The following is a 16,447-nucleotide window of genomic DNA, read 5'->3' as shown; positions in this document are numbered from 1 at the left end:
ATTAAGGGCTTGATCCTGCCCTTAAAGGTAACAGTGAACAAAAATCCCTAAAGTGAGGGCTCCCAGTGCATTCAGAAGAGGAATTCTGGATGTCCTTGATTCACAGCATCTATCATGTTAACGATTTAATCTGATCCACTATAGACTCTATAATTGTCTACAATGGCTCTACATATTGATGTGAAGGACCCTGGTTGTCAGCTTTGAATACAGCAAACCGCAAAGGTTATTACAGGTCAGAATTCTAGACTAACAGCGGCTCCCACAGTCTATACCAATCACATTTCCCACTTGACTCTGAAATATATCAATATAAAAAACACAATTTTCAAAAGACTAGTGGAGCTATAATTTTATTTCTAGACTACATCAATGAACCTTAATTACAGTGTATTCCTAAATAGATAATTTAGTTTTCAAGGGTGACATATTTAAGTGTAATACTTCAGTTCTAGTGATGCAAGCACAGCTAGCTTTTTCAGTAGGCGTATGCCATGCAGATGTACTTTAGCTTATTAAAAACACCAGTGCAAGTGCAACCTTGGTAGATTCTTCCTCTGTGCCCTCCATTGCAAAGCTGTTTTGAGGTGAAAGGCCATGCAGACTGTCGAGTGACCCAGTTAACTCTTGTTGTGAAGCTCCCCCAGGGAGAACCGTCTGCTGTTGTCCTAATTTATTCCATTAATCACAGCCCAATACAAATCGCATTAACTATAACAGGCCAGTATTAGAGAGAGAACCAGTCCACAAGAATTATGTTATGGTTGTCTGCTTTCCACATCCCCTTATTAAACAGCAAAGGCTACAAAATCTGTATTTGCAACTAGTGGGCATCCTTTTGGAGAAAAGGGCAACTGACACACTACTGTCCAATACTAATGATGTACAACTAAGGAATTTCATGGCTCAGGCCCCAGAAAAGTCCACTCCTGTTGTCTCAAATCCTGCTGGGAAAAACTTACTAGCAAATTGTAACACTCCAGCTAAAACAGGCTTAAGTCCATTGATTATTTTAATATAACCGCTAATTTAACCTCAATCCAAGCTGGAAAATACTTAGATTTGTTTTACATGAGACTCTCAGATAAGAAAAATAAAACTATTCCCCCTTTAAAGGATTTAGAGGGCTAACACTCCTCTTGTCAATTCCACATGACAAAACAATGTGACACAGATATGGAGAAGGAGATATTCCAGATGCCATGATGTTTATTTTTCAGCATGTATTTGTCACGTCATTTCAGAGTTCTATGCTCCTCCAAGTCAGCTCTGCCCTGCTCCACCATGTGGAACTGACAAGAGGCAACAGAGCACTATGGAATAGCTTGCTAATTTCAGTTTCCTTTATAAAAAAAAAAAAAAAAAATGTCTGACAAATCTAATGTGAAATTCAGGGGGTATTCTCCTGTGGTTTTAGTTTAAATTAAACACTGTCCAATTTAAATCTACGTACTTTTTAAAAATAAGAATCATACATGGTACACATATACCTACTTCAGCTACGGAATGAGACTTGGAGAGGTAGGTGTTAAGTGTACTATTGTGCTCCTAGTTCCTATAAACCCACCTCAAAAAACCACCACACAATTTGGTACTCTCTGCTCATGTCTGGAGTAACGGGGGATACTGTAGGTAAGGCCTGAGGTGTTCTGGCAGAGCTTGAGGCAAAGCTTGCACACTGTCCAGATTACACTATGCTCAGCTTTATCTGGTACGAGACATGCTTCACTGGCACAAACCCTAAATTCACTCACGAATTATTTGTGGTAGGATGAACAAGACACCAGCCAACCAATGCTGAACAGAGATTTTGAGATATTAAAAATTTACTGACAAACATCAACAGTGCTGCCCAATCTTTACTGAATGTTTAAAGATTAAAATCTTTTTGCATTTTAGTGGGTATATAGCAGAGTCCCTGCAGGCACTCTGCAGTAAACCAAATGGAAGAAATAAGAGCAGCTATGCTGCAGGGTCTAAGGAACTAAATAGAAAGCTAAGTTATACAACTTACATTCTCTATTTAAGAATGGGATTTAAAGAGAAGTTAGTTTTTAGTGGAAAGGGGATTCAAACAGGGATTTTCCATGTATTCTAGGAGGTTCAAACAGCCGCACAGCTTCTACACATTTGTGCTATAGAGGACAATTTTTGTAGCATGAATAATCATAGCCTAAAATATTAGCCTTGTATGTCAGAGTATCTACTAAAGTAACTCAATAAGCAAATGCGTCCGCATATTAGAAATTCAGCTTAACTGTGACAGTTACAACTACATTAGAGTTTTTAAAAATCTAAGAATGGCCCAAACTATGCCACACAAAAGCACCACTAGCCAATATGCATTGTCCATGTGCAGTTCAGGTCTAATGACACAATGTTTTTTCATCATTACTGTTGTCTAACTCTGTACCCAGAACACAATCAGGCAGGAAGTCATGAAAACAGAGTGGAAATGAAGAAAAAACATTATGTAATGATTCCCCCCCAGCAGGGTTGTTCTGTACTTACATTTTGACAAAGTCATACAATCCAGTTGGTTTTATCATAACTTCCAAAGAGATGGAAGGCATTATGTCTCATCTGGTCTGAACCAACCTTACTACCAGTGGGGTCAATGCAGAATTGTTCCCTCTGGAATATTTAATTGTTTTGCTTAGTCTGCTTTTATATCTCCCAAGAGATGGGGTTTTCATTTTGAGTCTTGTAAATAGGAACATATGAAGTGACATTCTGGATCTGAACCAAAGTCCATCTTGTCCAGTATTGAAGGCTTCAGAGGTAGGTGTGAGAACTCTGCAGTAGGCAGATGTGGGATAATCTACCCCCTAGACTAGGTTTCATCCCAACTGCTGATAGACATTGGCTTAAACCCTGAAACATTTAATATTCCTTCGTAAATGGTTAGAATTTATTATGACAACTCTGGATATTCTAATTACCTAGATAAGTGCCCAATCCCTTCTGAATCTTGCTAAGTTCTTGGCCTCAACAACTTCCTGTGACAATGAGTTACAGTCTAACTACGTGTTGTGTGAAAAGGAATTTCTTTATCAGTTCTCAATTTCCTGACTTTTAATTTCACTCAGTGTCCTCTAGTTCTTGTTTTATGAGAATGGGAGAACAGAAGCTCCCAATCTATCTTTTGTACACCATCCATTATGCTATATACTTTTATCCGGTCTATTTTATTTCTTACAATTGTGCACATCAGTTACTGTGTCAATAAAGTATTGTTTGGTCTAACACACATTTAACAACTACCAATGAGTCATGTCAGCTACCTGTTACTTATACTTTTATATAAATGTTTAAGATTTTTCCATCAGCAAAAACTGAAAACTTTCTATATTAAAATATTAGCAATAGAAATAAATGGGCGACATTTACAATGTAGTCCAAGTTCCCTGCAGAAATGCTGTATATTATAAAAATGTTTATATTCAAAAGACTCTAAATGCTATTGAACACTAACTTCTAATTTTGCTAATGACAAATGTGTCCTACCTTTAGCTTCAACATTTCGGGAACTGTTAAAACAAAACTGATTTATGATAAGCCATATGCAAGACTTATTGCTGACAATTATTTGTTCTATAATTGTCTAGGTCGCTTTCTGACCTAAAAGGGACAGAAGAAGTGCGGGTGGCACCAAAGAAGAGAGAGATGGTATACTAAAGACTAACAGATTCAGGTTTTTACTGTATTCTATATAGAAAATATATATGCTTGTTTCTCGCTGAAAAAAAGTACTAAAGATAAACCTGATCTGCAAAAATTTCTGCATTCAAAACGTGTGACCTACCAAGCTTCTCTGGCTCATCTGGACCTGTTCCAGCAATGCAGCTGCTCTCTAGTCCATATGTTGGATCCACCTTCCCAGAGGTTCTTGCTGCCTCCTGCACTTTCTTGACATGGGCTTCAACTAGTTCCAATGGTACCTCCTCTCGGACCCGAGAAAACTCCTCTGTTAAAGAATTAAAGAGAAAATATTATGATGTCTGCACGTCACATGTCATAAATCAGTTTTCACAGACTCATATATAAATAAATACAATGACAAAGTGAATTTTCTATGTGTTCTGAAGTTCCTCCTCACTTATAACATAAGGAAGCTCATTTCCTCCCTTAAATGTGGTAGTTAGCATAGTTAGAGTTAACATCTCTTCCAAACTATACAAATGCAAACTAGCACATTTATTCTATCTACAGAAAATAAGATAACCGGTTACTGAGTATGCAAGAACTATTCTGTCCAATCACAATTACGTAACATAACCAGGAAAGCAACACATTAAAATTAATAGAACCAAAATCGACAGCTAGGATCTTTGTTTATCTTTTTTGTACAAGATTCCAAATAAGTGATTTAACACTGTAGCAGTATTTGTTAATGTAATATACATTTAAACAAAATGATGATAAAAAGTAATCATGGGCACTTATGTAGTGCTTTACAAACCAATTAATAGTTCATAGAATCATAGAAGTGTAGGACTGGAAGGGACCTCAATACGTCATCTAGTCTAGCATTAGTAAAATGCAAAACAGACAATAACCATACTGGTAACTCCCCCCTGAGTAATTTTATAGATATTTGCTTCCGTTTTCAACTTATGTTAGCTGCGTTTTGAAGGAACACTAAAGATAGCAGCTGATCTTTCTAAAGCTCAGGGAAGCCAGCAACCAAGCACAAAGTCACACTATGTCAGACAAAATCGTAAGGAAAGATAGCCATAGTGACCCCATACCTAAAGCAGCTTTAGCTGCAGCTGATGCCACCCGAGGATCTACCACAGATGCCAAAAAAGCAACAGTGCTCATCACCGGGTTTCCAGACTGGCTGAAAGGTACAGGCTGGTAAGCCAATGGGCCTAAGGATGCATCAGAGTTCTCCAGATAAGGGTCCTCTATGGGAAGTCTCAGAAAGTGGAGAATGCATTCATCCTGGGTGCGACTCCCAACGTGCTCGGAGACTTTATTCCAGTCATCTTTGTACATCTCCAGAGCCTGCAACAGAGGAAGAGGAAGGGTAAGAATTGTTTTGCAAATAATGCTGTGTGTACACAAGTTTTTTTTGTTCTCACCACCATCCATTCTGGTGACAAACAGAACAGTGAATCAAAAAAGGGGAACTATGTAAAAGGGAGTATATAAACATTGATTTTTCATAAACACTTGTTTAGACAGTTGAGGGCCTCTCACTTAAACACCAAGTTGAATTTATGGGCTATGGGAACTGGTAAACAGTATAATTCTGGTCTTTTATTCTGTGCTCAAACACACAAGTCTGATTCTCTGTTTGCTAATTGCCATCTCAAAAACTTGAAAGACTTTACAAAACAATTGTTTAATTTGTGAGTCAACACAACCTATAATGAGACTATCTAAACACATCAACATTTGCAACAGACTACAGCAAAGGGGAGTGAAAGAAATGGAAGTTATTGTTAGAATTCTTCTTCAGAAATATTATCTCATGTTAAAGGGACATCATGAACTTGAAACCTCGTTAATTAAAACAAAATTAAGTAGTTTCATGTACTCCTACCAATTTTTTGGTTTGACACATCTTATTGTCTTAACTTTAAAAGTGCTTCCCTTTCCTTGTTGCTGTGTGAAAGACTAACACAAACAGGGGAAACTGATCGACTATACAGGGGAATAGAGTGTTGCTTACACCAAACATATCAGTTTCATTGTTCCCTTTTCCCTCCCAGACCTACACCCTCCATGACGTTTCTCCTCATGTTTTTTCTCATCATATGCTAAAACTATAAGCCGTTTGGGGTAGGGTCTGTCTTATTTTATGTGTGTACAGTGCTAGCACAATGGGGCCTGGCCCTGAACCTGATTGGTGCTACTACAATGTAAACAACTGACTGTACACAAAGTGCTGTCAGCTGCACAAAGCAAAACATGAAAAGATGAGAAAATGATTCTTTTCCCCATAATCTTAGTTACAATCTACTAAAAAGGTAGGTAAAAGTTTTCAAACAGGAGTTTGATTTTTAAATTGATGGAGTCCTTGTAAGTTTTCAGACTAAATAATTTTGGCAGCATGGAGAAGGATACCAGTGATACAACCATGAAATGAGCTATAAAGATAAGTTTAATTTTTCTCAACAGCCTAGAAATAAATCTACAGAACATTCTTGATCACTGGCAACTAGACAGAATCCATGAGTTGTAAGGTGAGGATCTTGGTGTATCAGAAGCAACAGATTGTCAATGGGGCTATATTTACAGAGCACCATCTATTACACTATAAATGGTAAGGAAAATCCTGCGTTTAGGATTGACGTATTAGAATGTAGTGTAGAGAGATTATTAAATCCCTTAATCAATCTTTGGTAAGAGCAGAGGTATTTGAACCACATTAAATAAGTCTACTTTGTGGACAAGATCTCCTGCATCTGAAATAATTTATCAGAATCCCAAGTGATGGGGACTAGACACTGGACCACTGATATACCAACTTTCCCAGACCTTGGTCCAGTTATACAACAGCAAGTCCTTGAAGAAGTGGAGGAAATTCAAATGATGACATGCGATTTGGATTCCCGCCAGTTGTGGATAGCCAAAAAGGCAAAAAGTTCCTTGGGCAAAATGAAATTGCCTTCCTTTACAGAAAAGTCAGCTATCTGCCTTAAAGCATTCTATGATCTGATCACTACCTTAGATGTTGATCACTGTCACCAAATTTAGAGAAGCCGGGGAACAGCCATCTCCCAACTACACCTGCCTCTGCCAATATCCAACACTCTTCCCAATTGGGTGTTTAACCCATAAGAACAGCCCTACTGGGTCAGACCAAAGGTCCAACCCTAGGATATGGTACAGAAGCTGCACTGACGGAAGATTTCCTCCTGGCCACCACATGCACAAAACCAAGATCCATACCAAGATTCCTTGGTCATCTCTCATCAGCTTTCAACACAGCTGATTATGAGATGCTGCTGGACCACCTTAACTTTGCAATGGTGAGCACTAATGTTATGAGTTGATTCAGATCCTTCCTCTGAGTGATTTCACTGATCCCTCATTTTCACATCTAGAACCCTCAACTGTGGAGTACTACAAGACTCTGTCCTCTATTCCACCATACTGAATGCATATTTAAAACCACTAGGGAAGGCAATGAGAAAATACAGCCTCACTTATCAACAGCATACAGATGTCACCCAGTTCTACCTATTCTCCTCCCAGAATGTCCCAGTGCCTAAATGGTGGGTCAGCATCTGAATGAAAAGCACCAGGAGAAGATAAACCCAGACATGATGGAAACAATGCTAGTGGAAGATGGAAGTATTCTGAAGATCCAGTCAAATTTGTCACCAATCTGAAATGAGGGATCTGTCCTCCATTCATCAAAATAGTTTGCAGCCTATTGATCCTCCTAGTTTCTTCTTTCACTGCTACTGGATTCACAAATACTGGTATCTACCAGACCATCTTCTTCCATCTTTAACAGGCCACGAGTCAACAACTTACCCAAATGGATATCAATTTAGGCACAGTATTCCAATCCTTTTGTAACCTGCACGATGGACTACTGAAATATACTGTACCTGGAAACTAGTGCCTTGAAAAAAAGCTTCAACTAGCCCTAAATGCAGTAACCTATCTTCCAAACAGATAGATGTGAGCCCTTCACCTGATCCTGTGGATATTACACTCCTCAGGAACTTATCACAAGTTCTTATTTAAGGTTCTTGTTAGAGCACTCATAGACTGGGCTCAGACTACCTCAGCATTGACCACTCTCTCTACATCCATGACTTCCCATGACAGTTACATTACTCAAAAGACTCGATTACACCCATTACGAAGACGAAAGTCTAGAGCAAGAGAAATCAGCAGCCCAGCGGCTTTTAAACTGCCTGCCACAAGACAAACTACCAGAAATGTCTTCACCTTCAGGACAACATGCAAGATTTTCTGGTTTACGTTCCTCCCTCCCCCATACAAGATTTACACAACCTTTCTGCACAAGCAGGGAAGAGGAGAGACCCAAAAGGTAGATCAGCTTTAAAATAGACTACTTGACTTACCGATTTCCACAAGGTACTTCCATAACATGGGGATGGGTGCATCAAATGTTTAGATAGAATATTCTCTTGTGAGAGCTCCAAGACACACAAGTGCAAAAAGTAAAAAGATATTGGAAGTTTTAACAGAGGTGTCAAGGACTAAATGGACCAGAGACCGAACTATACTTTCACCCTCTGAGGCAGTTACTCCAATTTAGGACTAAGGCGAGGGAAGCTTGTACAAGTGTTGAATATGCTGCAACTTGTCCTGTGGGTAAAGAGGACATCAGTCTCCAGGACTATAAATACAGCACCTTGCACTAGCACTATACATACATTTTTTTAAATCTAAGAAGTCTAGAATGAATTGCTTTCCAGACTGGAGTCCTGCCCTCATAAGCCTGCAAGGAAGTGTTTTCGCAGCTGCAATAGCCTCAGCTATAATTGTTTTCATCAAAGCCATGGTCCTTGTCGGTCACACAGCACTTTGAGCTGTCAAGAATGCTGAGTCAGCAAGGAAAAACACAAGCTGAGGAGCACTCTGGAAGATGTGAAAAGAGACTAGCCAGATGGAGAGCTGAGCTGAAAATTGAAATGTTATAGATTTGTTGTGCATTGACCAACTTGAAGAAATACATCCACACCAGGTGGTGACCAGATATTTGTCATTCTGGAGGTCTCTTTACCAAAGATCGGTTGGGACACAATTTGTCCCCGATATTTCGCTCTTCGGGCTTTTTTGCGCTCCGCCAGCGGACCCACCCCTCCCCACCCCCCATGTGTCCTGATATTTTCTTCCTCTCATCTGGACACCCTACCCACACCATGTGGCCTAAGGTCTTGTTTTGTATGATTGTTTATAAGTGGTTTAATTTTGCCTTGTTGAAACGTTTGAATCGGTTTCTCTTGCAGAGTTTAAAACTAGTGTAGCTCGACGTAGTAAAGAGATCTCCAGAATGACCTCAGTCCACTGCTGTACCCTCCACCCAAAGTGTAGGAAGCAGGATTAGGTGGGCAAATGCAACACAAACAAAATTCCTATTTAATACTTCAGAGGAGAGCAAATATTCTCTGTCACTATAACTTAAGAAGCCAGAAGGGGAAGGGCAACATGAATTATGAAAATGTCCAAGACCATAAACTAAGCAATCAGTACTGAAAGCTAAGGTTCTTTTAAAAGATACCATGGAAAGGAGAAATACACCCAGGAAATCAGAGATTCTATCTGGTCATCTGGTCCATACTACAGGCACCAATGGAGGGTTGTTCTTTATGGTATTGTTATCCTGTGCTTTGTCCAGTCCAATTTTAAATGTCCCAAGCAATGGGGCTTCTGTTACTTTCCTTGGAAAACATTTCCACAGTTTAGAAGATCTCAGCATCAAGCAGAATTTCCTTATATTCAGGCTATAGATTTCTTTCCCTAATTTAATCTAATTACTGCTGGCTATACCCCCCTTTTATCACGTTAGAAAGCTAGACTGGTTGTATTTTTGCATAATACGATTCAGTGCATTCTACTTCATTGCTTATTATTTTTCTGTTGAACTAATGTTTAACTTCCCACAACACTTGCCCTTATTATGGACTGCTGAAAATGCTCGTGTAGCAATGTAAGGCATACAGTGCTACACTGAGATACAAGTGAAAAAATGGCAAATGAGGATGCTAGGAGAGAAGCAGATTTTTCCCCCTCCAGTCATTCAGTCTATGGATAGTAAGGGAATAATTATCTTGGATAAGACTTTTTCTTTGGAACTTTACTGCACATATTTGCCCAAAGCTACCCTGAGGGTTTAATTGGATGGAGTTGGCTCGTTGTAGCAGGATCACTTAAGCATGAACGGATATCCTCTCTTTACTGTTTTATTTATAGGCTAAAAACCAAAAAGACTGAACAAATAGCATGGGCTCAGGACTCATTCCTTGTTTAATAAGCACTTGCTGAATTTGGGGTGATGTTTATTTGGATTATTCCATTCAGCCCTGGCAGGCCTGGGGACAAATTAAGCCTTGGATAGGGGGGGGGTGGAAGCAGCGGGGCCAAGGATGATGGGGGTAGGGCAGGGAAGCAGCAGGGTGCTGGAGCCCGAAGCCCCACAGCCAGAGTCTGCCGCCCCATCACCCCAGGGTTGAAGCCTAAAGTTTGAGCCCCACTTCCCCAGGGAAGGTGGGGAACTCACCGGCTGCCTGCTCCTCCAGGTGTCTCCAGAGCCCAACCCCTCTGCTGGTGGCCCCAGCAACCAACACCAAGGCGGTGCATCCAGGAGCAACAGAGAGGGGGAGGGGCCGCTACTTTATACCCCCTCCCCAATCAGTGTCCAGGAGGCTATGGCCGCAAGAAAAGTCCCTGGTGGCCACATGTAGCCACAGTGACCGCATTTCAGAAACGCTGGTCTAGAGTCTCAATATATGTTAACTCGCACTATGGTTTTGCTATACAATTACATGACTAGGTGGCTACCTCTTAACTTGTTTACCCTATTAATAGTGATGAAAGTGAAAAGTTAGTCAACATGCAACAGAATCATCTGTATTCCAAGAACAGATATGCTTCAAAAAGGAATGTTAGCAGTTTCCTCTAACACCTTGTGGGATAGCTGCGGAGCTGTGAACATTATCAGAACTTCACAGCATTCACCTTACTTGCAAATATATACACATCACTCCAAGGGCATTTCTTTCATAGTGTAAAACCACGTTTTCAACTATCTGTTTGCCTCAAGACCTCACTACATTGTAAGATACACTCAGGCACATAATAGGATTCTGGGGCTGCAGATACAGGAATCACATATTACTGGAAGTTAAAACACATTTTATATAAAGATATTCTTATGAATTCAGGAATGGCAGCACCACCATCCATAGTTCTAAACTGCATGAGATCTCTCAACTGTCTTATTCCATTTTACATACGTGACTCTTTTTAAGAAGCTACCCCAATTTTTAAACTCAATTCGTTGAGGCGGTCAACAAGCATGTGGACAAGGGGGATCCAGCGGATATAGTTTACTTTCAGAAAGTGATTTTCAGAATGCTTTTGACAAGATGGAGCTAGGCTGTTCTCAATGGTGGCAGATGACAGAAGAAGGAGCAATGGTCTCAAGTGGTAGTGGGGGAAGCCTAGGCTGGATATTAGGAAAAACTATTTCACAAATGGGTTACCTAGGAAGGTGGTGGAATCTCCATCCGTAGAGGCTTTTAAGGCCCGGCTTGCCAAAGCCCTGGCTGGGATGATTTAGTTGGGGTTGGACTAGATGACCTCCTGAAGTCTCTTCCAACCCTAATCTTCTATGATTCTAAGATCCCTCACCAAAGGCTCTTATGCAAAGTAAGCGGTCATGGGATAAAAGGGAAGGTCCTCTCATGGATCAGTAACTATTAACTGGTTAAAAGATAGGAAACAAAGGGTAGGAATAAATGGTCAGTTTTCAGAATGGAAAGAGGTAGATAGTGGTGTCTCCCATCGGATCTGTAGTGGGACCAGTATTTAACATATTCATAAATGATCTGGAAAAAGGGGTAAACAGTGAGGTGGCAAAATTTGCAGACAATACAAAACTACTCAAGATAATTAAGTCCAAAGCAGACGGCTAAGAGCTACAAAAGGATCTCACAAAACTGAGTGAGTGGGCAACAAAATGGCAGATGAAATTCAATGTTGATAAATACAAAGTAATGCACTCTGGAAAACAATCCCAACTATACATATAAAACAAAAGGTTCTGAACTAGCTGTTACCACTCAAGAGAGAGATCTTGGAGTCACTGTGGATAGTTCTCTGAAAACAGCCACTCAGTGTGCAGCGGCAGTCAAAAAAGCGAACAGAAGGTTGGGAATCATTAAGAAAGGGATAGATAATAAGACAGAAAATATATTGCCTCTATATAAATCTATGGTACACCCACATCTTAAATACTGCATGCAGATGTGGTTGTCCCATCTCAAAAAAGATGTATTGGAATTGGAAAAAGTTCAGAAAAGGGCAACAAAATGATTAGGGGTATAGAACAGCTTCCATATGAGGAGAGATTAATATGACAGGGACTTTTCAGCTTGGAAAAGAGACAACTAAGGGGGAATATAATAGATGTCTATAAAATTATGACCATGTGGAGAAAGTAAATAAGGAAGTGTTATTTACTCTCTCGTAACACAAGAACTAGGGGTCACCCAATTAAATTAATAGGCAGCAGGTTTAAAAAAAATAAAAGGAAGTATTTCTACACACAACGCACAGTCATCCTGTGGAATACTTTGCCAGAGGATGTTATGATGGCGAAGACTATAACAGGATTAAAAAAAGAACCAGATAAATAGGTCCAGGATGGGAAGGGACGGTGTCCCTAGCCTCTGTTTGCCAGAAGCTGAGAACGGGCAACGGGGATGGATCACTTGATGATTACCTGTTCTGTTCATTCCCTCTAGGGCACCTGGCATTGGCTACTGTTGGAAAACAGGATACAGGGCTAGATGGACCTTTAGGTCTGACCCAATATGGCCCTTCTTATATTCTTATCAACAAAGAAAAATTACTTACCTGTACAGTAACTGAAATTCTTCAAGATGTATTATCCAGATGTGTATTCCACTCAAAGTGCACATGTGCTCATGCGCCAGGATCAGACATTTTTGCTAGCAATGTCTGGTCCATGCAAGCGCCCCGAACACCTTCGTGCCAACAGTACAAAGAGTGAAGCTGATTTAACTATCACTCCAGTTCTCCCTCTATCGCAGAGTCCTGGCATGTAATAGGACTCCTAAGCAGAGAGAAAGGAGGGCAGGTTGTCGAATACACATATGGACTATACATTTCAAAGAACACTAGTTACTATACAAGTAAGTAACTTCTTTGAAAGCTTGTTCCTATGTTGACTATTTGAGATGAGTCCCAAACAGTGACCTAAATAAGTAGATGGGCGCTTAGAGTCTTACCCAAATAGAGAGTGACGGATTGTTCTACTGAAAGAAGCTTCCACTCTGGACGCCTCTGCCACAGCAGTGTTTAGCAAGCTATGTATGGAACCCCAGGTGGCAGCTTTTTAAGTGTCAATAATAGGGACTTTTTGTAAAAGACAGAGCTCAAGCCTCCAGAGTTCTGATGGAATGGGCCTAATATGTTGGAACCTTATGGAATAAGTCCAAAGAGATCCACTTTTAAACATGCCTTCCCTGGACTTTTTTGTCCATCTAGCCTAGAAAAGGACTTGCATATTCCACACTTTGCTGGCATATATGATTCCTCCAGACCAAACAGACCCAGAGTGTCAGTCATTCTAGGGAAAGGCTCTCTCACAAGTGGTGCAGTACTTCAAACCAGGAGATTTTGTATGAGACATCATCCCTAAATAAGAAAGCTTTTGATAAATGAAAGGGGAGAAAACAGGGGAGGTGCAAAGAAGTAAATTCTCAAAAAACCTGATAACTATGACTAATACAACAAATTGCCAGATGTCAAAAAACACTAGCACTAGTAACTATTAAAAACTACTCACAAAATTCTTAGAAAAGATTTGAGGGATGCAGATACTGTAGCACTCCATCTTAAGCCTAGGGAAGAAAAGATGAACTGGAGTAGCAGCTGATCTGGCTCTGCCCTTTATACCCTCGGTATGGGACATGAGGGAGTCAGGGGGGTTTTGTTTACAGGTATAGGTATTTGCTAGGTAAGGCATGAGTATAAGCTAAAGCAATAATATAATGAGCCTACGAGGCACGTAAGACAATAACAGTTAAACAGTCCATAAGGCCCAAAAACCTTAGCATAAGCAGTTAACCAGGAGGAACCTTAGATCATAAGGTATCATAAGACAGAATGCTGTAATGACTAAACTGCTGACAGGTAATCACAACATGCTAGTTTATACCAGCTTGGGATATTTTAAATTAGGATTATAGCAGATGTCTGACCACAAGAGTGCCATGGTAACTAATTGACATATATGCTAATAAGCTTGAAGTAAAAGGCCTAGTAACCTATGGGAGAAGGTAACCCAACATTAGCAGGGTGAGGAAATACAAATAAGGAAAAGGGGAGTAGGCACAACATGTCAGCATAACACATTATAAAAGTTGTATCACAGCCTGTGTGCACTGGGAGATGCAACTCTTGGGAGGTGCCAGGATGATGACCATTGGTGATGAGGAAGATAATGACTAATACTTCAGGTTCTCTTGCAAGGGCTGGTGAGAGTATGTGGATGCTCAGATGCACATTCTGTATTACCTTTCTCTACCTTGCGAGGTTGGGGTGTTTGTAACTTTTCTAATGGTCTTAGATACAGCGGGTTTTTCCTAGGTGAGTGTTGCAACCGTGTACATCAAGGTTCCCAAGAAACCAGTAATTTTAATACTATTGGACCTGATCTTGGGACAAGAACTTACCAAACCTCAGAGTGTCAACTGGGAATTCTTAAGTAATCGATATAATTAATACATAATAGATCTGACAACAGTCCATGTGTGGCCTAAACAGACATGAAGTAAAAATCAGCGGTTGAGACCACATGTGCACTTCAAGTGGTGCGCAAACATGGACAATCACCGGAAGAACCACCAGATTATATTTCATATTACTAAGGATATAATTTTGTCTCAGAGTTCATAGATTCCGTGACTTTAACAGACCTCCGTGACTTCGTTGACTTCAGCCCTGGCAGCTCTCGATGGCGGGGCTCAGACTGTTAGTCCCCAACCAGGTATATTTCATAAAAGTGAGGGATAGGTTGCAGGCTTCCGTGAATTTTTGTTTATTGCCTGCGACTTGTCCATGACTTTTACTAAAAATACCCACGACAAAATCTTAACCTTAGATATTACATACAAAAGCCTCCTTTCTCTGGATTATCTTCAGTATCCAACATTCTCCTTCATCAGCTCTTACCTCTAGTAGCAGCAGCGTCTCTTGCTCTGTCCATTCTCTTCCAGCACTGGCTCCCTTACTCTATAAAGGAAGAAAAGTCAAGATAGATTACTTATCTTTGCAGGAGCACTACTTTGAGAAAAAGAACTTCTTGTAAAAGCAGCAGCTGTAGTGGTTCTATCTACTACCACAGCCTATTAGTCACTCTTCCCAGCAATCCTGCTATAGTTGATCATATCGCTGCTTACCGTAGGCAGCTGTCCAGTCTGCAAGAATTAAACACACTTTCCTATCCTCCTGTGTGTAACTAAGACAACACTTGCACAGTAGACAGGTTGGATTGTATTAGGTGTATAATGGATACAGTAATGTGCAGTTTGAGAGACTGAAGTAGTAGATCGTTACTAGGAAAACTATCCTCAAAAAGAAAAAAGAATCTCCACGGATAACTGATAAGGAAATGCAAGCTCTCTGAAAAAGATGCATTCACTCCCTGTAACTGCTTCCCTCAGTATGAGTATTTAACACAGCAACATTCCCGAGTTTACTGTATTTACGCCAAACTGATTTGGGAGTTACTTAAAAGTTTCCTTGAAACTACAGAACTCTTGGAGAGGATACTAACACCAACTTCAGCTGATATAAACACCCCATCATAGATGTCAAAGCTTCCCTCATAAGGAGGGAAGGTTAATGGGGTTATGTAGTTCTGTGTAAGACACCGAATTAGTGCCAATAACTTATCCTTTCCCCAAATATCTGCACAGAGTACAGATCACTAACCCATGCAACACAAATTAAAAGTGTCAGCCATCAGACTCTCACAATTCTTACATAGGCGGTGTGAGTGCTTGAAAAGAAATTGTTACTCTTAAGGGCATTCTGTGCCAAAAAGTTAAAAATTCTGCATCAAAAAAATAAAAATCCTGCACACAATATTTTAAAATTCTGCAAATTTTATTTGTCAAATAAATGTGGAGGCTCCATCCAGCATGGCACTGGGCAGCACAGGCCACTGGCTGCACAGAGGTGGGAGATCACTGTGCAGCTCCCCCAAGGACACAGACTCAGTGGTGAAGCTGCACCCAACCCTGACATAGCGCAAGGACCGGGCCTGCTCCAAAAACACCCCAGGGCCCTGCCCCTCTGTGGCGGGTGCACCAGATATGGGTGGGCAGGCAGGCAGGTTTAGCCCAGGCAAGATCCAAGTGGGGGGGGAGGGGGGGAAAGAGATCCAGGTTTGGGCTGAGGAGCCATGGGTGCAGGAAGTGGGTGGGAGGAAAGAGTTTGAGAGTTTCCTTCAGCTGGGGGAGAAATCTGGGGGTGGTGTGACACAGCCCCAGATGCCGTGCAAGGGAAGAGGAAGTCCCATCCTGCCCAGCCCAGCCGGGACTAGCAGCTGAGCCTGCTGCAGGATAGGAGCCACCAGCCAGGTCTTCCCCAGTCCCACCCCCGGCCCCACAGTGATTTACCTCCCTGCCTGCTTCTCTGGGGCCCCCGAAACATACTGCTGGGGAGGGTCGCATGACTGCTCTTGTGGCTCCCCTTT

General features: G+C 40.9%; 1 protein-coding gene across 2 annotated transcripts in view; it reads right to left on the bottom strand.

Annotated features, from left to right (window-relative positions):
• SMARCC1 (SWI/SNF related, matrix associated, actin dependent regulator of chromatin subfamily c member 1) overlaps positions 1 to 16,447 on the bottom strand; it is a 151,779-nt gene that overhangs the window by 64,812 nt on the left and 70,520 nt on the right. For both annotated transcript variants that reach the window (XM_065586693.1, XM_065586694.1), the window contains 3 exons: positions 14,920 to 14,979; positions 4,752 to 5,010; positions 3,806 to 3,967 (listed from right to left, as the gene is read on the bottom strand). In XM_065586693.1, the coding sequence (XP_065442765.1) occupies positions 3,806 to 3,967; positions 4,752 to 5,010; positions 14,920 to 14,979 (481 nt within the window). The remainder of the gene's footprint in view (positions 1 to 3,805; positions 3,968 to 4,751; positions 5,011 to 14,919; positions 14,980 to 16,447) is intronic.

The sequence above is a fragment of the Chrysemys picta genome, chromosome 2, assembly GCF_011386835.1.
Source record: "Chrysemys picta bellii isolate R12L10 chromosome 2, ASM1138683v2, whole genome shotgun sequence".
NCBI lineage: Eukaryota > Metazoa > Chordata > Testudines > Emydidae > Chrysemys > Chrysemys picta.
The sequence above is the reverse complement of the archived record's forward strand: the minus strand, read 5'-3'. Positions and strand labels throughout refer to the sequence as shown.